Source organism: Marmota flaviventris, chromosome 6, assembly GCF_047511675.1.
Source record: "Marmota flaviventris isolate mMarFla1 chromosome 6, mMarFla1.hap1, whole genome shotgun sequence".
Taxonomy (NCBI): Eukaryota; Metazoa; Chordata; class Mammalia; order Rodentia; family Sciuridae; genus Marmota; species Marmota flaviventris.
This window is the reverse complement of record NC_092503.1, coordinates 14,065,644-14,091,366: the sequence shown is the minus strand read 5'-3', so window position 1 is coordinate 14,091,366 and position 25,723 is coordinate 14,065,644. Positions and strand designations below refer to the sequence as shown.

The 25,723-nt window shown below is 37.6% G+C and overlaps 1 protein-coding gene across 10 annotated transcripts in view; it reads right to left on the bottom strand.

Moving 5' to 3' along the window:
* The window catches only part of Syne1 (spectrin repeat containing nuclear envelope protein 1), a 436,344-nt gene that overhangs the window by 55,926 nt on the left and 354,695 nt on the right, over window positions 1-25,723 (bottom strand). For all 10 annotated transcript variants that reach the window (XM_071612898.1, XM_071612903.1, XM_071612905.1 and 7 more), the window contains 13 exons: window positions 23,099-23,254; window positions 21,108-21,278; window positions 19,015-19,148; window positions 18,436-18,640; window positions 16,301-16,483; window positions 15,563-15,709; window positions 14,510-14,664; window positions 13,613-13,760; window positions 10,872-10,966; window positions 8,422-8,656; window positions 6,661-6,855; window positions 2,781-2,906; window positions 29-184 (listed from right to left, as the gene is read on the bottom strand). In XM_071612898.1, the coding sequence (XP_071468999.1) occupies window positions 29-184; window positions 2,781-2,906; window positions 6,661-6,855; window positions 8,422-8,656; window positions 10,872-10,966; window positions 13,613-13,760; window positions 14,510-14,664; window positions 15,563-15,709; window positions 16,301-16,483; window positions 18,436-18,640; window positions 19,015-19,148; window positions 21,108-21,278; window positions 23,099-23,254 (2,106 nt within the window). The remainder of the gene's footprint in view (window positions 1-28; window positions 185-2,780; window positions 2,907-6,660; window positions 6,856-8,421; window positions 8,657-10,871; window positions 10,967-13,612; window positions 13,761-14,509; window positions 14,665-15,562; window positions 15,710-16,300; window positions 16,484-18,435; window positions 18,641-19,014; window positions 19,149-21,107; window positions 21,279-23,098; window positions 23,255-25,723) is intronic.

Genomic DNA, 25,723 nt, shown 5'->3' with positions numbered 1-25,723 from the left:
CACTTTCCACGTACGGCACTGGTCTTACCTGGTGGCACAGTTCTTCCCACTGCCTCTGCAGGAGCTCTATGCGCTCATTAAGGATGGAGATGTCGTCAGCACTGATGTAGGCAGACAGGGAGCCCCGCAGCAACGTCAGCTCTGCCAAGTCATCCGTCCAGCTCCCAACGGCACTTTCTAATTCCTAGATTAAAAAAGAAGTTCCTGAAAATGATTCTTGAAAAAATGGGCCTAATAAATGCCCATTCTTACTTATTAGAATTTTTCTCTAATAGTTATCTTGTCATCTACCGTCAACAATTTCTCACATCATTTGAAATCCTTCCAGATAAAATTCCATTTCCATTCTCTAACGTGGGATCTGTTTCATTTTCTTCCTACATAATCTGATCAATTGCCAAGTTCTTCTGATACCAGACTTGCTTGTAGAATCTTTCTAACATCTATTTACCATCTCAACGATCTTATTTTCTCTTTGATGGCTTTTCCTAACTGATGTTTGAGCACTGCACTGAACTTTAAACTGATGTCATAAACACATAACCCATACTTTCTTTTTGTCCTAAGTTACTGATCACACTAATGAAATATTTTAATAATTTAATTTTCATTTTCATACATTATGAGTTGCTATATTCTATGATGTATACTTGCAAGATAATGGTGGAGATCTATTATTACTAAATTAAAAATAATTCCCTGAATACATTTTCTGTAGGATCAGAAATTTATTTAAGTTACTGAAAAAGATTATGTACCCTGTTCTTTTGGGAAATGATTTAAGGAGAAAAAAATCTTATAATAATATTTGTAAGAGTTGACATTAACTTTTGCAATACTTTGATGGATGGCTGATTTTGCAATTTGTATAACTCTTGTTCCCTGCCAGTTGTTGCCTTTAGAATCCAGCTAATTTAGCGTATGAATAGAAAATTTCAGATGGTTGGTTCCTTCTCTTTTTGTCTCTTCACACAGGACACCAGTTTCCAAAGGCAAAAGTAATTAACAATACTGTCTGAGGCTGACTTTCCAGGCAATTTAGGCAAACAAGGTTTTAGCCTGATTTTCCAAGTAATTGCTTTGTTTTGCTGCTAAGGTTGTTTGGGGAAGAGGAGCAGAGAGCCAGACTGAAAGGCATCCTTTGAATCTACAAACTCAAAAACAGAGTATGTGTCCAGTATTTGGGGAGATGAAAAAATGAGACTCCTTAGAAACAGCATCTGGCTGAAGGATCAAACTGTTCCAGTAAATTAAAAATGCAACATTTAAAAATGCAACATTTACACCTTTGGAGATATTAAATTGTTATACCAATGTAAAGATTTTGCTCATTTTATGCCAGTTCCTGGTCCTCAATCCAAACAGCAGATTTGGTGAAGAGATTGAAAAAACAAACAACACTAACATCAGGACCCACTGCTTTGAACATTCTCCATGAGGCGAGTCAGTGTGGGAAAAGTACAGCCTTTAAATGCAACAACTCAGATACTTACTTACTTCCTAGAAGCCTCTGTTTTCTCATCTGCAAAAAGGCAGTAACTGAATGTCCTCCTGACTTGTGTTCAGACCAACTGAAACAACACTCATGAGGTCACTGGCACACAGAGGAGCCTAATCAGTGTCCATTCTTACTTAACAGAATTTGTATTTAATAGTTTTTTTTGGTAAATTTATAATCACAGGCTTAAAAATAACTGTTTACCTTTGTCATCTTCACAAACTTCTGAACGTCACACCTCAAAATAATATTTCATTCACTTGCCATTTGAGATGTGAAGTGTACCACCTTCAATTTTTCCTAACTGCCTTTTAATGTCTCAAAGAATATCTTTGGATTTTTGTACTGAAGGAAAAATTTTTACATCCACACTTATCAAGATTTCTAGACTTAATAATCTCTTGGCTTGAAGGATCAAACCGGTAAATTAAAGATGCAACCTTTCTATTTACACCTTCTTAGTCAGAGTGAGGCAGAGAACTTCCAATTAAAATCCATATCACTTCCATATATGTAAAATTTTACTAGAATTACACTACAGCAATAATTTACAAATAATTAGAGAACATGAGGACATGTATAATTTGAAAAGAAAAAAGTATTAGTACTTTTGATCTGATGGGCACATTGCTCAGCAGAGGACCAGTCTCAAGCTTTACTGGGCTAAGAAGGTGTAAATGGGATGAATCCTACAGCCACTAAATCATGTAAGTATTCATGACCTCATCATGCAGGGAGTGGTCTGTATTAGCTATCAATTTGCTTTCAAGCATGATTTAAAGCATTGATCATAATCTTTAAGTAGTTAGAGCCCTGAGTAATAAGGATTAGATGACTCCTTGTGTCAACTGAGATTAGCAATTTTTCCTGCTTTCTTTGCAGAAGAGTCTGGAGGGGAGGGAGGGTTCTTCCGCAAGCCATAGACAACAGATTGTCCAGGCTGCCAATGCTTTCTGTAAAGTAGACTCTGGCTAAAATGATCCCTCAGTGTGGATGCTTTAGAAAGATTGCTTTTATTGCTCTTAACCTGGCTTTTAAATATCTTTAATGTTTGTGTTTAATTTTCATTTGCTTCAGCAGGTTAATTCATAAACTTTCACTCACTGCAATAAGTGAGCCAAGCAAGTATCACCTAGGAGCTATTTGTCTTATTGCAGTCCCCTGGGATTTTGCATCTGCATGCAGACAGCCAGAGAAGATTGATGGGATTATTCTTCTGCAGGTGTTATCCCTGCACAGGCAGAAGATGGGTGACAGGGATTATCTCCATCCAGTAATTCACCTTGCATCGCATTTGCTCTGCATGAAGCTCCTCATGATGATCTGGTAGAGGCTGGGAAAGCTTCTTTTTGAATGTCCGTAGTTTCTCCAGGGAATCAGCAATTCCTTTTTCACATTTTTCCCAGTCCTATGATGGAAGCAAAAGAAATTGCATGTCAGTTTATTTTGGTGGGAAGGGGTACTGGGGATTGAGCTCAGGCATTCAACCACTGAGCCCTAGCCCCAGCCCTATTTTTTGTATTTTATTTAGAGACAAGGTCTCCTTGAGTTGTTTAGGGCCTCGCCATTGCTGAGGCTGTCTTTGAACTCACGATCCTCGATCCTCCTGTCTCAGCCTCCCAAGCTGCTGGGATTACAGGCATGCACCACTGTACCCGGTATGTTTTTTGTTTTGTTTTGGAAATAAATTAGAAAACAAGAAAGAAACACTTTTTAATTACAGAGAAAGAATTAAAGTCACATTGATGAACAGTGAGAAGGGGAGTCCACACCCTTTGCCACCATGGGCAGCATGCGGTCATCCTAAGAGTTGAGTCCAATTCTGACTCTGTTACTTTTTAACTGCATGACTTTAGTAAGCTGATAAGCCTGTGTCTCATGTTTCCCAATGAAAATGGAAATAATACAAACTATAACTGTCAGAGAATTAAAATAAGCAATGGGTGTTAACGAACACAACACCCAGAGAATCATGAATACTCAGCAATGTTATCTGAATCCAAATCTGTCTGCAGAGGCAGGGGTATGATGTGGCAATGTGCCTTTCAGCTAACTTCATCCCTAACTGCATTCAATGCCCATGCTCTCCCCAATACACTACAGGGGATAAAAAAAGAGGCTATAAAAACACATAGGAGTAAGAGGAGAGAGAGCGAATGTAAAAACAATATAACCCAGAGTCTGATTAAATTCATCAATGGTATGAGCCACATGAGTATGAGCTGTTAAAGAAGTGGAAATACAACAGAGATGGGCAGAGCCTTTGACTGGCTTTATCTTGTTACTGATAAAGCAGGTAGCAAAGGGTTGTGTACAACATAAAAGTCCACACCATCAAGAAGTGGGGGAAGAGAGCTAAGGCACACTTTAAGAAATATGTATCCAGCATGCCACGTAGTGGTAAGTGCTCCCTTAGTGGTAGAGCATGGCAGCAGAGAACCTGGGGGTCTCCACGGGCTGACAAAGAAAACAGGCATTGTGTGGCTTTGTTTTCAAATGTTACACAACAAACTGGTGGCAATGGCTCCCTCTTGGCAGAGATAGACAATCTGAATGGTGGTACAAGGGGAATTTCATTTTGTACTCTATATACCTCAATTATTATGTGAAATTTTATGACACATGTATTTCTTTTGTAATTTAAAAACTAAGGAAAAAAAGTGGAAGGAGTAATTAAAAACTAAGAAAAATAAGATGAAATTTCCACAATGGAGACGGATACTTACAAGCACCATATCTACAAGTTAACTCTTATCTGGTGTCTCAATGCCATGGAAAAGTAAGTCCAACTAAACGAGTCTCCTCTATGTTGTCCAACACAACCCATTTTATCCTATGTCCATGCCTGGCCTCTGCATCCCCACTGTCCTCCCCAATGGCCGCTCCCGACATGATAGAAATATGGAGAGTGGTTCACATGCCACCACATCATGCTCCATTTTCTTCCACAGCATCTCTCTCATCACCTCCAGTCTTTCCTTCCTAGCATTCTTCCTGTCTTCTCTCCTGACACCTGATTTATTTATCCTTTGCAATGACAACCCACAGGTATAACTGTGACTACAACCACAACCGTCTATCACTACAAGTGTCTTTTGTTTTGTTTTACTGACACAAAAAGTAAGGACCAAAGTAATTCCTACCCAAAGTGTCTTTTGCTTTTAACTGAACCAAAGGTTTGGTCCCACATTCTCATTTCTCTTTAAACTTCTTTTCTGGAACTTCCTAGAGTGTATAATCATATTCTCTCATCCCTATTACCAGAAACAAACAAACAAAACCCCAAGAAAACAAAAAGCAAAAATCCTTTGCTTATCATGCACAGATTCATTCCAACTCCCTTTATTTAAAAATATCGCTGTATTCTCAGGCTACTTAGTTTACCAATGTTCAGCATAGTGAGGGTAGACAGGTCCTCTTCCTGCTTAAAATGAACAAAACATCCTCATTTAAATCAGCATACACCCCCAAATCTATAAGAATGCAGTCAGTAATTATTCATTGATCTCACAGAAACAAGGACAACTCATTCTTGTGAAAATACTTTGAGGCATCGATGAAGCAGGTGACTATGTAGAATATGGAATTATAATGACTATTTTTGACATACATACTTGGAGCATTAGATTGAGAACTAAAAATAGATAAGTATTATAGCTGTGGTGCAAAGATATCCTGAAATGAAGCTCCAAAAACATTAAAATTTAGTTTTATAATACTCTCTTAGACAGATAGAAGGAAGTAAATGATTCAAAATATAACAAGCTTTAACAAGAGAAGAACAGGGATTCCTCCCTTTCCAAGAATGACTTAGACTGTGAAGCTATAATCAAGTCTGTTTGTTCTATGAATTCTAAGGTAATAGCTTAATGCTGTGGTCTGTAAGCATCTATTAATTCGGATGTTTTATACACCAACCAGCAGACAGACTTGTCTTCAGCAAAGGCAGTGACTCAGATACCATGCCTTATTAAATCTCAGGAATGTCTCCAAAAATCACATCACAAATAAAGAAAAATATATGATTAACATGTTCTCTTACAGATCGAGTTACAATGTTTTAAATCCTTTCCTGAAAGCAAGATGAATTTGGCATATTATATTACTGATGAATTGCACTGTGTGCAAATAATAGTGACTTATAGATGCCCAGGGGTATTTTTGATTGCTTATTTCCCACTCAGAAGTTAATATATCATTAACTAAAATTCAGCAGAACAAATCAAATGGGTGTGTGGACTTTAAACAATAAAAGAGTAAAATCTGCTCCATTAACTTTAGTTATTACCTTTGATCCAAAAAAGTGACAAGTCACTTTAATAGATAATCTCATTGAATTATTGGTGATTATCAACCTACATAATTTAGCATTTACTATGTTCACTTTTTTAAATGATGACATAAACAATGGTAATTACTGTTATATATTTAGTGCTCAATATGTACCAGGTAATATACCACTTGTCCGAGGATTGGAAAGATTCCAATAACCAGATTACTTGGTTTACTCTGGTTTTAACTTGGTTTTACCCAGGTTTAGGGCACATGCCCTTTTTAAGCTCCTGATTTAATTATGTTTTATACCTGGAATTTGAAAATAAGGGTGAAAATTTCTTGGAGCAGGTGTAGCCCAATCCAAGCTCCCTTCAACTTCCTGAGTGATGGTATGCAATGCGTATCCCACTAAGGGCTTCATATTCCTCCTGGAGATTCTATTGCCTAGCAACCTTCTTTGGTAAACTAAGCCAACTTGAGAGCATCATTTTGGGTTGGTTTTCCCCTGCTATAAAATAAGAGATATCAATCTTGAGAACCATTTTTGAGTTTGAGGTTAGGGAGTGGAACCAATGCTTTGACTTTCTGTCTAATTTTATAAAGTCATCTCATGGCTAAGCCTTAGCAATGGCCATTAATCAGAATTCATAGCATGGACAGACCTTTTCCAGTTTCAATTACATTGTTGGGGGATTGTCCTGAAAAATGAAATGCTGAAAATGGAGAAACTTGTCCAGTTCCTGCAAGATAGGGCAAAGTCTTAAATAAAATGCACAGGTTCAAAATCCTGCAGGTATTGCTTAATGATCTTTGAATACTTGATTTGCAAGGAAAACAATGGGAGAAAACAGTACAACTATTAAAATGCCCTTTTAAATTGAACCTACTTTCAGCAAGAAAGCCAGTTTTTTCTTCTGCTCCTCCAGGTGCATGCTGGCCAATCTCCACTTCTCTTGGATTTCGGTGAGTTCGGCTTGCAAGGCGGCCTCGGCTGCGCTGTCTGCAGTCAGCAGGAGCTGCTTGCCAGCCTCCACAGTCAGGATGTAGCTCCCTTGTTGTCGCAGGAACACCTTTTCTTTGAACTGAAAGGAAGGGTCACTTTTTACTTTTTCGACTCTTCTTCATCCTTTTCCTACTATAAGTATTCTTAGTGGCCCCACAGGTTAGCATAAGCAGCCTGCCCTCTTCCATCCAGCAAGCATTTGTTGAGATGGTACTTTGTGCAGGAATGAACCATGTATAATGAATGAGAACACAACAGGGAAAGGCTTTCTTTCTACCCTAAAGTCAAATACAGTTAGGATATAATATGAGATTTGCTTTATAAAACTGGTGTGCAAAGAACATAGAGCATGGCAGGCACAGCATAGCTTCCCCAAAGTGGTAAAGTGGCTTGGGACTTCTTGAAAGATGCGTGAATGCAACCTTATTAAGTGATGAGTCGAAGCAGAAGCAGAGGAGAGAACACCTTCCCTCAGGGAACTGAGGATGCGCATGTCCACTGTACAGGAAAACAGGATGTAGTTTTTCAGTGGCTGGAGTATGGGGTGCATGTAACAGAATGGTCGAAGATGAGGCAAGACTACATCTTGCACAGAAATTTGTTCTTTTAGAGTAAAAATGACTGCGGTCACAGAAGAATATTAAGGAGGTAAGTAATGTGTTTGAATTAAGGTTTTAATAAAAGCATTCAGAAGCAGGGTGGAAAGTGGGATGGAAGAGGGGTGTGTATTGGATATGCTGAGACAGGTAAGAAAGCTACTGTCCATTCAGGTGAGAAGTCATGAATGCCTTATTCAAGGCAGTGGCCATGAGGATGAAGACTTGCAGCAGATTTATAGGGGAGCAACAGACGAGGAGGGGTATAGCTCTACAATGACACTAGGGGTCCTGGACTGATAGACCAGATCGCTGGTGATAACATTTTCCTACACTGGACATGGGAAACAGAGAATGTTGTTTCAGAGATCACAAACACTGTTGAGGGACACAGAGTTGTTACAGCTGAAATGCACAGATATCAATCTAAAATGTGGCCAGATACAGGAGTTGAAACCATAGCAGGTGAATGTGACCAGAAGATACCAACTTGCTCCTTTTTTGCTGGTAGTGAGTAGTTGAAGCCCTATCTGTAGATGAGTTCTTTCAAAGAAATTTGGAGAAGGAGAACCAGAGAACAGTGACCTTGAAAGGAAGAGAGCCCATGAATCAAGGGGGAAGGATGGGTGAGAGTGCTGGGAGGTATCTGTCTCAGATGCCATAGCCCCAGATCTCAGGCTGGTGAAAGTAAGGAGCTAGTTGGGCAGGGACAAAGAACTCAAGGACAGAGCCTTCTCTGGAGTGCTTGCATTACATGTTTAAATTGCTCATGAGTCCAATAGACATAATCAACACATTCTAGCTGGGCTGCAGGGAGCTGCTATGAGCCTTGGTGTGTGGAGTAGAAGAGGCTCTGGGAGAGGCTGAGGTTTACTCTGACCCCACCATTCAGATGTCTGCAGGGCAATCACTTTTGCATTTTCAGTTCACATTTGGGAATAATATTCACTCCAATTCCCCTGTCACTCCAGGGTACCTCTGAAGCACTGAGGCTAAGGTCAAGTTGGAAATGCAGAAGAGGCTTGAGAACAGTGTGTTCTGCATCCTACCTGCACTTCATCAAAGAGGGTCCTGACTTGTTGCAGTGGCACGGGGATGCTTCCAAGGCCACTCACGGGCAGATAGGACACCTCCACCAACCATTTACGGAGCTTCTCTGCCATCTCCCTGTAGCGTTGCCACTGGCGAATCTGGCTATCGATGATCCCCCGCCTCTGCTGGGCTCTGCGAATCACTCCCTGCCACTGATTACTGAGGAGGGTCAACTTCAGGTTGAACTCATCCCTGGAGAAGAGGTAATTACACGGTGAAAAGATTGTTCTTTGGATGTAGCCACATAACAGAGGGAGCATACCTTCTCAATGACTGCAAGCCCTGAGAAGTGATCTAAGGCAAAGGATTTAAAATAGATGCTATGGCCCGGTGCAGTAGTACATGCCATTAGTCCTAGCTATTCAGAAGGCTGACTCAGGAGAATCAAAAGTTCAAGGCCAGACAGGGTAACTTAAAAAAGTGCTGAGGTAGAGCACAAATGTAGCTCAGTGGTAGTGTTTGATTAGCATGTGCAAAACACCTAGATCAATCCCCAGTATCATAAAAACAAATAAACAAATCAATTTAAAAATATTATGCCAAGATCTGCTATGGGGTCTACTGAAAATAATTTTCAAAATTAGACTATTGGTGTAGGTAAGTGGTGTTTCCAGGTCTCAGTACAGTTCGAAAAATCTTTGACAAGGTCATTGTCACTCTCTTCCTGAGTGTGTGAGTGGAGAGGGATAGAGCAAAGGGGAGATATATATATATATATATATATATATATATATATATAATGTATAGATTATATATATGAATTTCCTTTCAAAAACAGAAGTCATTTGTCAAATCAAGCACAGTCGAATCCAAATTTGCAAATTAACTTCATGATACTTCCTTAACATTTATAACATCTGTCAAATCAGAATGAGAACATCATGGAATGTGGAATGGTTCATTTGTGTGTTGCTTTGTGCCAGGTAACCACCCAGGATCTCTATGGGGCTCTATCCTCCCTGTGTAGCCTGGTTGCCCTGAGCTACCTGTCAACACAAGAAACCACTTAGAGCACATCTCCCCACTGCTGAAGCTCTAAACAACAGAGATCATAAATGAACTTTGAGAGTTACGTACATTTGTCATCAGGAAACTTCCTATTGTCAGCAGGTTCTAATCTGATGCTTCTCTTTTTAATTACAACTATCAAAATTCTTATCTTCCAATTTTCTTCTCTCTGTTGTTGTTTTTCCCCTAAATGTTAGCATTTAAAATTTAATAGATGTTGGCTTATAGGGGAATTGTAAATTGTATTTAACATAATGACTTGAATGTTTAAAATATTGTTATAAAGTTGGCTAAAAGATGATAAAGCAAAAGCTAAAAGTTAATTGCATTTGAATTTGTTTTATTTTGAAGGTCTTAAATTCTCAGTAAATCTTGCATTTAAGTTTGGCCTGCTTAGGAAAGAATAATATGCTATCATGTTTTGTTGTTCCAACCTTAACTATGAAAATCTTTTATGTACATCCAAAGAAATAACCACTTAAAAACTGAAATTACTTCCAAAACATTAAAAAAAACCTTTCACAATAAAATGATTCATTTTCTAACTTTTTTAAATACACAAAGTTAATTATAGTCACAACTACTGGTCCTAACTATGGGGAAGATGTATGCATATAATAAAACAAATGAGTTTAATTCTCCAAATATCACCATGGAAAGTCAATAAGATAAAGAAAATATTGTTCCTAGGAAATGTAAATACTGCACATAATTGCCAATTCACATGCTGTAAATTGGAAGAGAAGCTATGTTTTTACCTCTGAATTTTTATTAAAGAGATAATTTGTCATGTAAATGAAGAGGAAGAAGTATTTCAGGTAGAATGTAATCAGATTTATGGTGACAAATCATTTTCAAACACGGAGGAAGTTTTGTGGCCTGGGAAGGCTGGCTGTGCAGACTACAAACTAGACCCAGGAGCACAAAGCCAGAGTCTGCTGCTCCTTGGTTTTGTGACCTTGGTCAAATCAGTCCACATTTGTGGGTCTCAGGTTTTTCATCTCCGAGTAAGAAAGATGGACTAGTGATATCTATCCTCCTTTCAGGAATACAATTTCGATAATTGCATGAGAATATTAGAAGCATCTGTTTATGAACCATTGATACAATTCATTCTGATCTATTCATTAATTCCAGTCTCTACAGATGACTAGTGAAGGTTGGCTAGGTGATTTCCAATTACTCTATGTCCTTCATATCATATAATAGCTGTTCTCTAAAAGGATTCAATACTCACTCATTTCAGAGATTCAGACAAGCCTTCCCTCCAATTACTGAGACTCCAGGATAATACAATTGCCTTGAGAAGATTGGCTATGTGCCCTCTAATCTGCTCATTAAAAGGAAAATGACTAATTTACTGGAAGCTTTCTTCATAATAAGTTATCAAAGATCCTACCTGTCATCAACTTGACCTTGTTCTAGAAGACGTTGCCCATCAATAATGATCGAGTGTAAAATCTGCTGACGGCTGAACATCTCGGCTTGAAACAACTATAATTTTAAAAAAGAAGAGCATACTTTTAGAGTTCCTAATTTTTGTGACCGGTTTTCTGATAACCTTTCAAATGCACTGGGTATAGCAAGACTATGGAAAATATCTCCAGCTGAATCACGATGAGTGTGAAATCCTGACATGTAGGAATATTTACTTTTAGACCATTAATTAAAGTAGGCCTAAAGTTTGGTTTTTGGCTTATTAAACTTAATGACTAAAAGTAGATTTAGGTTTCCCTTCTTTCTCTTTAAATCCCTCAATAAGGTAAGTTGATGAATAATTTGTGTTCTGGTCTTTCTGAAATGTTTTTCAAATTAATTAGTTTAATAAAATTATTTCATTATTAAATCAATAGAAAGGTCTTTCAAATTATTTCCACTGTTTTTAAACAGTTTGGTTGAGATATTATTCACATGTCATAAAATTTGCACATTTAAAATGTCCAGTTTAATAACTTTTATTATATTCCAGACTTGTGCCACCATCTCCATGATCAATTTTAGAATGTTTTCATCGTCCCCAAAGAAATTCTGCCCTCATTAGAAATCAGACCCCATTTCCTCCCAATTCCCAGCTCTGAGCAACCACTAATCTACTTCACATCTCTATCAATTGCTTACTCTGGATAATTCATATAAATCGAGCCAAGTAACATGTGGCCTTTTGTGACTGGCTTCTTGCATGTGACATTTTCTCTGTTCATCCACGTTGCATTATGCATCAGTATCTTGTTCTTAATATCGCTGAATAGTGCTTACATTTTATTTACACTCTCATCCATTGATGGACTTTGTTTTTTTTTCTACTTTGTCTATTATGAAGGTACTGCTATGAACATACACTTGTCCAGGTTTTGTGCGGGATATACTTAGGGATGGCATTACTGGGTTATAAGGCAATTCTGTGTTTAGCATTTTGAGAAATGATCCACTGTTTTCCAAAACAGCTTCACCACTTTACAGTCCCATCAACAATGCACATGGACTCTAATATCTCTGCCACTTCACCAATATTTGTCATGTTTTTCATTTCAGCCATCCTAGTGGGTGAAAAATGGTGTCTCACTGTAGTTTTGATCCATGACTTTTATGTCCTCATCTGTCAGCTCAGTAAAACTGGATTTTAAAATATCTACCTTTAAATTTTCTATTTTTAGAATTCCAAACATTTTAAAATTCATCTTATTCTTTTTTAGAACAAGTTTCTCTCAGTTCTTAGGTATGTCCCATCCTTCTATGAGCATGTATTTGACAAACACCAATACATAGCAAAACAGGGATAGAGTTGGCAAATTAATTAATATACTATTTATATGTAGTTCTTTCTCCTTATTTCTTGAGAAATAATTATAATGCAGTTCGATTAAGAGATATGCTTGAAGATATTTGACAGATTGGTGTCTTGCTATAAAATTAATTTATGTTTTTTAAAGAACACATGATTTTCATTGGCCCCAAACTTTTTGCTCAAAGCATATTCTCTTAAACAGTTAGCCTTGGCAATGGTAATGCAGTCTACAATGTAGTTGGAAAACTGTGTGGCTTTCTGCACTGCTTTTCCTCTCCAGCTCTATCTCCAATAAGTAGCCTTAAGCACAACTCTAGCACTATGCATTACAAAGTATTGATGCTTGACATATGTCTACAAACAGCTATGGAGCAGAGAACTGGATCACTTTTTTTTTTTTTTGTCAGCATCTTCTAGCAATTAGAGAAATGCAAATTAAAACTACACCTCACTCTAACCAGAATGGCAATTATCAAGATTATAAGTAACAACAAATGTTGGCAAGGATATGGGGGAAAGGGTATAGTCAAACATTGTTGGTTGAATTGCATATTGGTACAACCAATCTGGAAAGCATTATGAAGTCATCAGAAAACTAGGAATTGGAACACCACTTGACCCAGCTGGCCCACTAGTTGGTATATATCCAAAGGAGTGAAAATCAGCATACTATAGTGACACAGCCATATCAAAGTGTATAGCAGCCCAATTCACAATAGGTAAGCTATGGAATCAACCTAGGTGCCCATCAACAGATGAATGGATAAAGAAAATGTAGTATATATACACAATGGATTATTATTCAATCATTAAGAAGAATGACTTTGCCAGCAAGTAAATGGGTCTGGAAACTATCATGCCAAATGAAATAAGCCAGTCCTAAGAAACCAAAGGTCAAATGTTTTCTCTGATATGTGGAAGCTAACCCACAATAAGGGGCAGGGAGGGGAAGAATAAAGGTTCAGTAGATTAGACATGGGGAATAGAGGAAATAGAAAAAGGATAGAAAAAGAAAAGGCAGTGGAATGAATCTGACATAATTTTCATATATATATGAAAACACCACAGTGAATCCCTCAACAACAAGGATTCTAATTAGAATAAGACATATTCCATGCTTGTATAATTATATAAAAATGGGTCCTACTGATATGTATAACTAAAAAGAAACAATAAAAATATTTTAATAACATTAAAAATGAAACAATTATCCCATTAAAAAAAGATATTAAAATTCAAGCTTGCAAAAATGATGCATGTGACAGAAAAAACTCATTTTTCCCAGGTGGAAGTTTGTAGCATCTTCCAAAAGCCAAGAACACCTTGGTACCCGCCAAACTACTGGCATTACCCACCTCATGTGCTCTCTGCTGTTCCAATAGATGCTGATAGTTGCCTGAAATCTCTACTGCTAACTTTTGTTCCGTTTGGACCAAGAATTCCATCCATGTTTCACATTTTTCCAAGAAAGTCTGATGTTGTAGTAAAAATGACTGCAACTTACTGACAGAATGAAGGATATGTAATAATAGTTATTTTGCTCTTTATTCTTATACCTCTAACATATAAAACTAGATTACATATTCTCTGTCTCCAATTCTAACTGAATCAGTGCATAGCTTTCATGCTGTGTAGCAAAATTTAAAAAAAAAGAAAGATTGAAAAAAGTAACAGTTTAAAATATTACATTTTAAAAATAATGAAAATTTTGCATGTCCCTCAAATATATTCTTACTTTAGAGCTTTTTTTCCTGAATATGAAAAACCACTTTACAATTTGAGTTTCCCACATTTAGTATCAAGTTTTTCAGAGCTAATAGAATAACCTGAAATTTGTAAATACACACAAATCATAAACTTCTATTGGGCTGACAGATTAGGGCTTTGGTTTGGATGTGTCCCCTCCAAAATTCAGGCCATGAGGACTTCCCCTTTGTGAGTGATGGTAAAGCCCTTAAAAAGAGTCTTCAGGCTGCCTTTGGCTCTCTTGGCCTTCCCCCTTTTGAGGATGCAGCATCCTGCCTCTCTGGAGGATGCAGCAAGAAGGTACCATCTTAAAGAAAGCAGCTCACTAGAAAACCAAACCTACTGGCACCTTGATCTGGAACTTCCTAGACTCCAGAACTGTGAAAGAATACATTTCTTTTCTTTCTAAGTTATCTTGTCTATAGTTATTTTGTTACAGCAACATAAGCTTCTTCTTTTAACAAAACACATTAAGCCAACTGGGGAGACCAAAATATCTCGTTTACCTGAATCTTTCTGTAGTCTGAGAGGAGTTCTGAGACCAGTGGCGGTTCAGATTTTGCATCCTTTTGATTTCCTTATCATTCAGCGGTAGCCTATATCCCAGTTCATTTAGACGGTCTAAATCTGGAGCCATGCTGCTGAATTTTAACATTTGTCCCTGCAAACAAGATTGAAGGGCAACTTCAGCATCAGCATCAGAAAAGGCACCAGTGTTTTAAGGCACAAAGTAAATTTCTGATTTCAGGAAGAAGCTGATCTTTGGCCTTCTAGACCACTTGCCTGCAATTATTAAATCAATAGAAAGGTCTTTCAAATTATTTCCACTGTTTTTAAACAGTTTGGTTGAGATATTATTCACATGTCATAAAATTTGCACATTTAAAATGTCCAGTTTAACTTTTATTATATTCCAGACTTGTGCCACCATCTCCATGATCAATTTTAGAATGTTTTCATCATCCCCAATTACACCACTATGGCTGTTATGCTACCTAACTACTCATTACCCTTTGTTGGGTGTTAATAGGTTGGTTTATTATTCACATGATTTATTTAACTCATATGCAATTCTCAGTAGAAGTGACAAAGGATGAAAATTACACCGAAAAGGTTTATTCCTACTCTTCTATATTTAATTTATTTATGTTTATTGTTTCATTATTTAATAATAATAATGGTTATAACAGCATAGTTAACATGTATTGAATTCTTACCATGAATCAAACATTGCTTTATAAGAAATCACACATTTTAAACTCAAAACAAACCCAGGAGCTAAGTACCATTGCTATTCCCTCTTTACAAATGAGTAAAGGAGGAGACAAAAACCTAAATAAATTGCTCAAAACCATCCAGGCAGTAAGGGACCCAAAAGTTGGCTGGGCTCTTTCTGGATAGAATGCAATTTCACCTGAGCTTTGAAATGACACGTGTTGCTTTAAAAGCGTCTCTCTTAGGTCCCTGAAAGGAAATAGGTCTACGCCAGTTCTGAGTTTTCCTGAAGCTTCTGAGGAAAGACACTAGAAGATGTGGGAGGAAGACTTGGATGCACGCACCTTCAGTTCTTCCATCCTCTCCTGGATGGTGGAGAGGTCAGAGGAGTGGGTCGGGTCTTGCTCTTGCAGTATTTCCTGGGCTTCCACCATCCAGCCCTCCAGAGCTTCTAAGCTCTTGGCAAAGGTTTCATAGTCAACTACTCCAGCCTTTTTTACACAAAAGAAATTGGTATTTTAGTGAAATATATTAGTTTTTTAGTGAAATCTCATGAAAGGGTAAGTGGATTTGGAAATTATTTTTCACATTCTTATATCAAATTGACATTTATGAGATGCTATTTCTGAAAAACCAAGGCTATAATGATTTAAGTTTTCTTTTCTTTATTTATGTCATTTTTCTAACAATTAGAATTATTTCTAGGTACCATTAACCAATAACTGAAGTTATTCTCTAAATAAATTATGAGACATTTGAAAAAATTCCAATTCTTGCAAAAACCTAAGTTAAATATGAATATTAATACTGAAGCCACTTACTATTTATTAATTGGACATACTATGGAGGCAGGCATGGTTTAGGGGTTTGTCAATAGACTAATTTTAAAATTACATTGAAGGCAACAAGACCAAACCCCTTACCTTCCTCTGCCCCCACTGGAACTCCCAAGTTTGCTTTCTTTTAATTCTTTGGTCCTGGGGGAGGCATTGCATCAATGTGGAAAATTCCATTTCCTGTGTCTATTCCCAGACACTGTAGGCCACCCAGTTCATAACACACACTGAGCATGAGCTCTGTACCTGTAGCACGGTCTGCTGTTTGCAAAGAGCCTGCTCCAGGGCACCTAGGTGTTGAGTCAAAGAGAGCTGATCGGACTGGACGGCTGAGGCTGCTGAAGCACCCACTTGCTGCTTGAGCTGCTCTCCCAGCTCATGGAGAACAAAAAGGGAATCCTTTACTGTCCCCAGTCCTTTGAGGAGGTCCTGTAGGAGACGAAATCATTATGCCCACCAGGAAACATCATGCAGTCAACAAAGGGCCACCCATCTAGGTAGATATAGACACCGATGTCTGTCTAGATGCGTGGCCCTTAGTTGTGGATGGACACAATACCTTAATTTTTTATTTATTTATTTTTATGTGGTGCTGAGGATCAAAACTGGTGCCGCATGCGTGCTAGGCAAGTGCTCTACCACTGAGCTACAACCCAAGCCCAAGACATAGGCAATTCTTAATTGTGAAAATATTACACTAAATAACTTTCAAGAGTAAAAAAAAAATGACTAGGAAGCAAACTCAATTTTTAAAAATATTAATCATGTGTATCAACATTCTAAATACGTGTGTTTACATACCTAACACACACACACACACACATACATGCACACTCACACACACACACAAGTACTCTTTTGGTAATAAAAGCTGCATAGGTTCATTAGAGTTTATTGGGGAGAAATGTAGAAAAGCATACATAAAAAAGGAAAAGAACCCTAGTAGAAGCAATAACTAGAAACATTTTGATAATTTGTTCCTGTATCTTTATGTGCTTGGTATCAAATTAAAGACACAGTGCTATGTTTTAGGTTATCCTACTTATTTTTATTATATACACCAAGGATTAGTGCAGCCATGGTATCTTGTGTATGTATCTTTTATGGTTACAACCACCACCACTTCAGCAGGGTATAGCACCCAGTGGTGACTCAGGCGAACAGGGTAGGCTGGTTTCACCCCTATTCTTTCTATGGCATCTCTCACCTCCACAATTTGTGCAGCCCATTAATGCTCAAAAATACATGTCAGAGAATAAATTAATAAATGTTTCACTTTGCTAATATATTAAGCATGTTATGAGAAGCAAAAAATTAAGTAATTAAAATGAAACAAACTATTAAAAAAAATACATGTCAGAGGAAATTCCCTGGTTCTGGTTTCTACCCCTGCTAAGAGACAACAAGTAGCTACTTCGATTTCTGCTGGTCCCCACCCAGATGTGGCAGAGAGTACAGAATCTGCCAGACCTGCACAGGGACCACTGCGAGAGGAGGAAAAATAAAGGGCTCTGTTAACCTTGACAGTGATAGCAGATGACTCAAGAGAACTGAACAAATCTTGTAGGGGTCAACTATGTGGAAAAACCCCAGTTTATCTTCATTACACATATTAATCTCCTCAGCTTTAAAATAATTACTCAGACTGATTACTCAGAATGTATTAAACTTTTATTTCTACAGTTTTCACAACTTGCCTAATTCTAATAAACTAATTTGGGAATGTTTAAAAGAAGACTTCTGTGAGGAGTCCACTAAAATAAAGACAAAGGAGGACGGATGGTAAGAGCCATGTAATGGATGAAATAAGAGAAGAGCCTTTCTTGAAAATCTTAAGTAGGTTATTGGCAGCTGTAGTGAAAAGAGAATTATCTACAAGCTGTAAAGAAGAAGTGTGTAAGTAAATCAAGAGAGAAAGACTTCTTTCTCCCATTATTTCTTGGAGGTAACTATTAGGTAGATGCTTTCACAGTAAATAACTAACTTATAAATGTGTGTGGATGATATCATGATATATTTAACAGTAGATTTTAAAAACATTATTCAATAGGATATTTTTCTCCATGTAGTCAGTTTTATCTTGACCATCTCAGCTAAAACATATAACCCATTTTTCACATGAATTGTATTCCATTGGGAAATATGGGAAAACAATTCTTTTTTAAAAATGGAATAATAGGAGGGGACCCCATAAATCTTATACACATGCAATTGTGTTCTGAAAATCCAGGAGGCTATTTAATACACAAGACAATAATTTTTGGATGATCATCTCACATATTGAGACATATCCGAAGGCTATACACATAAGCCCCAACCCTGCTAAACTTAGGGCGGCCAAGAATGACCTGCTGGGTCAACACAGTAGTTGCCAAACATACATTACAATCCTGGATCCATGTAGCCACTTCCTCGTCTGCGATGTCCTTGTTGGTGGCGGCCTTCAATAACTCATTGGTTCTGTCCTCCTGCTGCTGGACTGTAGAGGCACACTGTTTGGAGTAGTCCTTGTATCTCTGCCAGAGCTGAAGGAGGGCCTTGCTGGAGAGCAGCTGCTCAGCAATCTCTTCCAACAAGTTATTCCATCTGGAAATAATAGCCAACACTCATGGGCAGATTATCATCTCTCACCAAATGCAGTTATTTACTATTTTATTTTTCATGATCCTGGTTCATGTGAATATGAAAATAATGCTGGGATGACTCATTCTCTTTAGCATCATAAAAAGTAACTTGTCACACTCAGATTTCAGGGGTTGATAATGGAGATGAGGATAATCTTTATGGATGTGGCAGTTCTAGTTCTTCCTAAATGGTGTCAATCTATGTATCCTTAAACTCATTTAGTGAAAATCAAAACATTAATAGAACAGAATCCACAGAATTCAAATACAAAATGTCAAATTCAACCTTATAATAAGGTTGGGATATAAATAGTATGTAGTAAGCATATGCCATACCTCATATTGACTTCTTTCAATGTATTGGTGAGAGTTTCTGTCACAGGTGGGTGACATTCTTTTAACAGTTGGTTGGTGACAGAGCCAAATTTTTGTAAGCTCTTTTCCTGCTTTTCTAGATCATCATGAAGACTCTGCCCAAGGAGAGTGATAAGCAAGTTTAAAATTATTAACAGATTTATGTACATATATGGCTTTGCTCCAATGCTTGATAAGCTTTCTTTGGTAGTCATTTCTTCTCTTTCTAATGACTTTGTTCTTATGGCTATGAAGAGGTAGGCTTAGTAACTGAACCTTCTACTGACACTGGGGATTAATCTGGAGAAGCTCACTCAGGGTGTCACTGTCAGGAGCCGGCAGGAAGCTGTGGGGGAGGTGCGTGTCCATCTGTCACATTCTGGTTCCCTTTGATTCCCAAAGCCAAAACCCAGGTCTCTATTACATGCTTAGAGTAATTCTCCCACAAACACCTGACAACTGAGATTCCAAGTCAAAACTTTTCTGAGAACCAACTCTGGGTTCTGTCACTGGATGTCTTTCCCTTGAGAAGAATTTTAAATATTTAATTGTATTTTTAATTGACAAATAATGATTGCATAGATTTATAGGGTATCATGTGATATATTTGATATATTTTACATTGTGGGATGACTCAGTTAAGTTATTGACATATCATTGCCTCACATATCAGTGTTTGTCTAACAGAACTCACAGAAGCTGGAGCAGAATGGCAGTCACCAGGTAAGATGCTAATCAAAGTTTACAGAGCTTCAGATAAACAGAGGGAATAAGCTACAGAGACCTAGTGCACAGAACCGTGGCTATAATTAATAATAATGCATCATATATTTCAAAAATGCTCAGAGCAACTATCATAGTGGAGTCTTCCACTGAGGATGGGAGGAAACTAGTAGAAAGATTTTTTCCCTGGAAAAATCACTGTAGTGACAGACTCACATCTTAATAAAATTTCACTGGTGAAGTAGGCTGAAAAAAATTAGCACTATTTAACACCAACATCTGATTGCCCTTAAATCAAAATATTCAAGGAAAAGAACCTTAATCCCTTCATATCTTAAGACAATTCTGGCAGATATAAAACATGGAATATGTTAAATTAAAAAGTACTTCTAACTTTCTCAAAGTGATGATGTAATTTTTAAATCTACTATACTCAAAATGAGTTTTCATGATTCTTAGTATGTTTAATAACTAAAGTTTAAAGGAATTACATTCATATATTTCATCTTTCCTCCCTCTCATCTTACCCAATAAAAGTATTCCCTTAAGAAAATCTGCAGATGAGGTCTGAGCATATCAACTTTGATAGCCAAGCCAGGGACAGGGACATGGAGTAGAATTATAAAGGGCACAGGCTGGGCTCCTGCTGGCATCCCATCCCTCAAGGGCCTGCCCTGACCAGCCCACCATCTACATTATTTAGTCAAGAAGAAAGAGTAGCAACAGTGAGCATGGCCCAGTGCCCAGGGAGCACAGGAGTGAATTGGAGGGCAGCTACCTGAGATAGGAGACAGTGCCGTGTTTAAGAACAATAGCCACCCCCTGAATTGTAGACTGAACAAAACAGTAATGGAGAGACAGGAGACCAAGCTGTAAGGGCTGAAAAAGAGGATTGTGTGGACACATGGGCTAGGCCACTGGCATGATACTGAAGGGAAGGAAACCACTTAATGGTTTAAGTGTTTACCATTCCTTACTATTTTTCTCTTTAATCCCTTAAAATATGCTTGGAGAGGCAGGATAAAAAGAGAAAGGGAAGACATCAAAGGCAGTGCCAACTGTTCCAGTAAGCTGATTTGGATATAAAAATCATCTTACAAAACACAATTACAGGAATATCTGTATAATAGGATGTTAATAATCACTTGGTTAAATACCAGCTAATCCCGAATTTGGTATCCAAGAGCAAATTTGATTAAGTCACAAGAAACGGGCTAAAATTAATTTTAAAGATTTTTCAAAATATTAAATGTAAAGATACGGCAATATTTCCGGTGATGTTGCTGTTTTCTGGTTTTTCCATTTTTCTCAAATTGAGAAGAATGTATGGATGCTTTGTATTCATTCCTTACCTGAAGGTTGTCCACCTGCACTCGTACAGCTTCTAAGGAGCCGGTCAGCAGGCGGAATCGGGACAGAGAATATCTGGCTTCCATGAGGTAACTGTTTATTTCGTCAAAGGCCATTTTGTGATTGCTCCATTGGTCAAGAACTGACTTCAACAGTATCTTTAACTGCCCAACCTTAGGAAAAAGATGAGCATTTGTTATCATTAAATAATTGTAAAAATGATGGCATATATGTCCCACTTGATGAAAAACATCTAAAAACCTCGGCCAGGTTTCAGGCATTGTTAAGAAAGTGTTGCCTCAGAGAAAAGGAAAGGACCACAGCTACAGATGGGCCAGGCCTGTCCTAAGGAAGTCACAAGGCACACACAATAAGGAAAGGAGTGCCATGAGGGTTTTTAAATAGCCTATTTCTTCTTTGTCTTGTGCTTGTTTTTCATGAGGCAATATTTCCATGAAAGAGCTACTTAATTTATACTTAGGTGATAGATTATCTCTAGACATTTCTGTGATATATAAATTTTTTACAATAAAACACATTTCAAGTCAGGCTGAAGATGAGGAAAGGCTAGAGGAGAAAGGGAGTCTGGGCAGGGTGCATGGGCTGCAGGAATCCTTTGCCGTCAGTCCCTGTCCCTTAACCTCTGTAGCTCAGATCCCATCTCTGTACTGTGTGGATAGTAACTATCTGTACAAGTACATGCTGAAGGGCACTGGGGCTCATACCGCAAGGACTACTGTTTGTTGATGCACTTTTTCTTACTATTGGAGGATTCTACACTTCATCCAACACGTATTTGTCAAATGTCTTCACTGAGCTTATATCTTGGAGAAAGAACTTTAAACACACAAGGGAATGACGTGGTATGCTAGAAATCGATATATTAGAGGAGTAAAAGCAAAGCAGATCAGAGTCGGGGGTGAAAGGTAAGGAGAAGAAGGCTGTCATTTAAAACAGGTGGTCAGGAAAGCCCTCCATGAGATGGGAACCTGAGCAAAGGCTTTGAGGACAGGGAAGGAACCATGCGATACTTGGACGAAGGTGTTTCAGGCAGAAGGAACAGCAGAGCAAAGTCCTTGAGTGGGGGACATGCCTGCTGAATTCAAGGGTATTGGGAGGTCAGTGTAGCAGAAGCAAAAGAACCTCCAGGATATCAGCAAGAAATGAAGAGAGAGAGAGAGAGAGAGAGAGAGAGAGAGAGAGAGAGAGAGAGAGACGCGTGCAAGCAGCAGCAGAGAGAGTGTAAGGCCAGATCATTACCAGGCAGGCTTTGGTCTCATTCTGAACAAGACAAGAAGCTACTATGAGAGTTGAACAGAAGAATGGTATAATCTGACTGCCTTGTTAATCAGCACCTCTGCCATGGAGACTGTTTAGGAGGCCACTAAAAATAATCAAGACCTGTTTGCTAGCTGCAGAGGTGGGGATGGGGTTTGGATTCTAATGTGTTCTGCAAGCACAGCTGACAAGCTTTTCTGATGAACTAGGTATCGGTGATGAGAGAAAGAGATGTGAAGAATGACTCTGAGGTCCTCTGCCCAGGCAACGAGAAGGGCAGAATTGTCAATAACCAAGATGGCAGAATGAGTCGGTTTGTGGGGGGTGATTAGAAGTTTGAGCATGGAAGTTTGAGATGTCCCTTGATCATGCAAGAGGAGAATTATATACTGATTGGATGTCTACCTCTGTCTCTGTCTTGAGTTCAGGAGAGAAGATTAAGGCTGGGGATAGACACTGAAAAATTATTTGTGCCTAGACAGCTTTGATAGCTATTGACAACGGATGGGAAATGTTTATAATAATGGTTACTATGGGAAACCACAGAAACTAGCCTGTTGTTTTTTAAAGGAGGTTAATGAAATGGGCTTAAGAGTACAAAGAGACGATAGATTCAATAATTATTTACTCGATTACTTTAAGAAACCCAAAACACAGAGTTAGGACAAGAGCTGGCGAACACAGTCTTGGAGCCAGTCTCCTCAAGTAGTATTACCATGTGGTCCAGATTTGCCCAGGCTTGGTTGAGCTCCCGCAGGGTGCTCATAACAGTGCCAGAGACTTCTTCTTTTTTGTTCTGAATCAAAGTAAGTCCATTCTGCTCAATTTTCTCTACTTCTTTTTCTTTGGCTTTAATCAAATCTTCTAGATCCTGAAAGGTTTAAAAAATAGTCATTTTAAATTGTTCTATTATGAAACTCTGGGGTGCAAAGAAATTGAGCCATTACAATTTTATGTACTAAAAACCTGTTACACATCCAAAAAGATTATCATTCCCAAAAGAGGGTCTCCACAGCAATACTTCTTCCTACACTTAAATGTGAAAAAATAGTCTTTTTGTCTAGGGGATATCAGCATAACCTAAAAAATGTAAAAATCTGATTACCTACTAGATGAATAAATGGTATCATGCCATTATTTCAAAAAGTTTCAGGGAAAAATACATGTTGGAATTGGTAATATGATTTATCTTCTTAAATTCATAGACGTTGCTATTCATATATGAGTGCAGCTCATAGGAAAAAATTCAAGAGAGTAGTGTCTGAGACTTAGACTCATTTCTGATATTAAGCTGTATCATTTTGGGTAAGTGGGAAATTTCCATTGGGCCTCAGTTTCTACCTTTGGGAACTCAGAAGACTGGGAAAATTTTTCTGTTATCCTTTCTCTCTAAAATACTCTGATTTTGTGTAATTCTGAAAGTTATAGACTTTCATTTTCTTTAGGACGTGCATTTTCTACTGTCACAATGAAACGCTGAAGAGAGAAAAATAAAATGAGGAAGAGCTCTGAAGCTCATTGTAACCATATATCAGAGTCCTAACTTACATTTTAATGTCATTTGAAGACTCGAGCTCAGTGAAGCAGACAGAGACTGCCATGAGCACTTTAAGGACAAATAAATGCAAGGTGAAGCGATCTGATGTCCCTCAGGTCACAGAACTGATAAAAGTGGGAGGGGCAAGCAGAACCCAAACCTTTCAGCCTCCTGACTCCCAGCCCCTGCTGGAGGTTCCACTGAACCCAAAACTGCACAGGGTGCAAACCCCAGGCCAGGGTGATAAGATAAGACAGGCACATGCTTACATTCCTATCCTCAGGAGTAAAAAATAGATTTGAAGGCCCCAGATGGTAGAAAGGAGAAAATCTCCAAATACTTTAAGTTTGGATAATGTCATAATTATGTAATAAAGATTTTAACCTCTTCTCATGACCCAGATATTGGGAATGGGTAGCTGTGGATAAGGTATTAATGAGTACCATTTATTATTAATTACAAATTTTGTGCCTCTTATTATTATTGCCTTTTTTGTTTTTGTTTCTGTTGTGATTCAACTTTTTTCAACTGTTTCCACTTCATTTGGAACATAGGGATAATAATACATTTTCTGCTTACTTTTCTAAAGGCATAAAATTAGATAAATGTATATGAAATATCTTTTAAGCTATCAAAAACTAGCCAATTGCCAGATAATGTATTCAGCTATTTGGCAATCTGCCACACTTCAGTGAAATCTATTTATTTTTTTTATATTGTAAATCTATTTATTTTTTAGCATGAAGCAATTTTTATTTGGTGTATGAATTAGAAATTCATGCATTTAGCAGCTTAGAGAGAGCATTTTTGTTTTTCATACTGTCCTATCATGTCTACTTTATAATTCTGTCAATATCATGACAGCTTTGGCAACTGCAAAACGAAACTTGTGACCACTGAGATTACAGGTCTTTTATGCAGTATAGAAAATATAATTACCTTTACATTTGAAAATCTTTTCTATTTCTTTAAGAAATAATTAACCACACATAAGAATCCTAAGTTATATTTAATAATATATAATTCTTATATATTTAATTCACTCATTAGAAATTAAGTTTATCTCCATTTATCCACAGGTGTTAATGCTTTTCAGTAAATGGTATTAAGCAATACATCTCAAAAATGCCCTGATCATGTACGTTGGCATAAGAGCAAAACCGAGGAGGAAAACAGAAATATATTTTTTTAATAAAATAAAGGTGTGTTTTCCCTTCCTTTAAGTAATAATTAAAAGATGGTTCTGTTTCTGATCAATGAAGCTAATCAGAAAGACCAAACCTAACATTTTTTGTTCTAATAAATCATTCTCAGCTGGGATTAAATCATAAATATCAGTTTTTATGTTACATTAAATTAATAAATCACTTCTAAAAGACTGGAAAAATATTCAAGATTTTTAAAGCAAAATAGAGTTTGAATCCAGCCACTGATTTAAGTACGCTGGCTTGAATTTCACACTTTAGTCCAAAGGCACAATTTCTCAAAAATGACAATAAATTTTATCAAGGTTTGTAGCATCGCCAAATAGAACCTTTCAGTTACGCTATTGTGATTTATGTATAATGTCCCAAAATAACTGTGTGGGCTACTTTCTTTCTGGTTTTTTGGTTTCAAAGAGATGACTTTTCATCTTAAATCACAAACTGGCATTGGTATAGAGCTTTTAAAACCCCAATGTAAACTTTCTCTCCTGACATTGCCTGAACTGACCCTCTGGAAGACAAAAACTTTGGTCCTAAAAGGAGTAAAACCTGGACAAGCTTGAGTAAGATTTTCCAGATAGCGGTGTGTCTCTCTGTT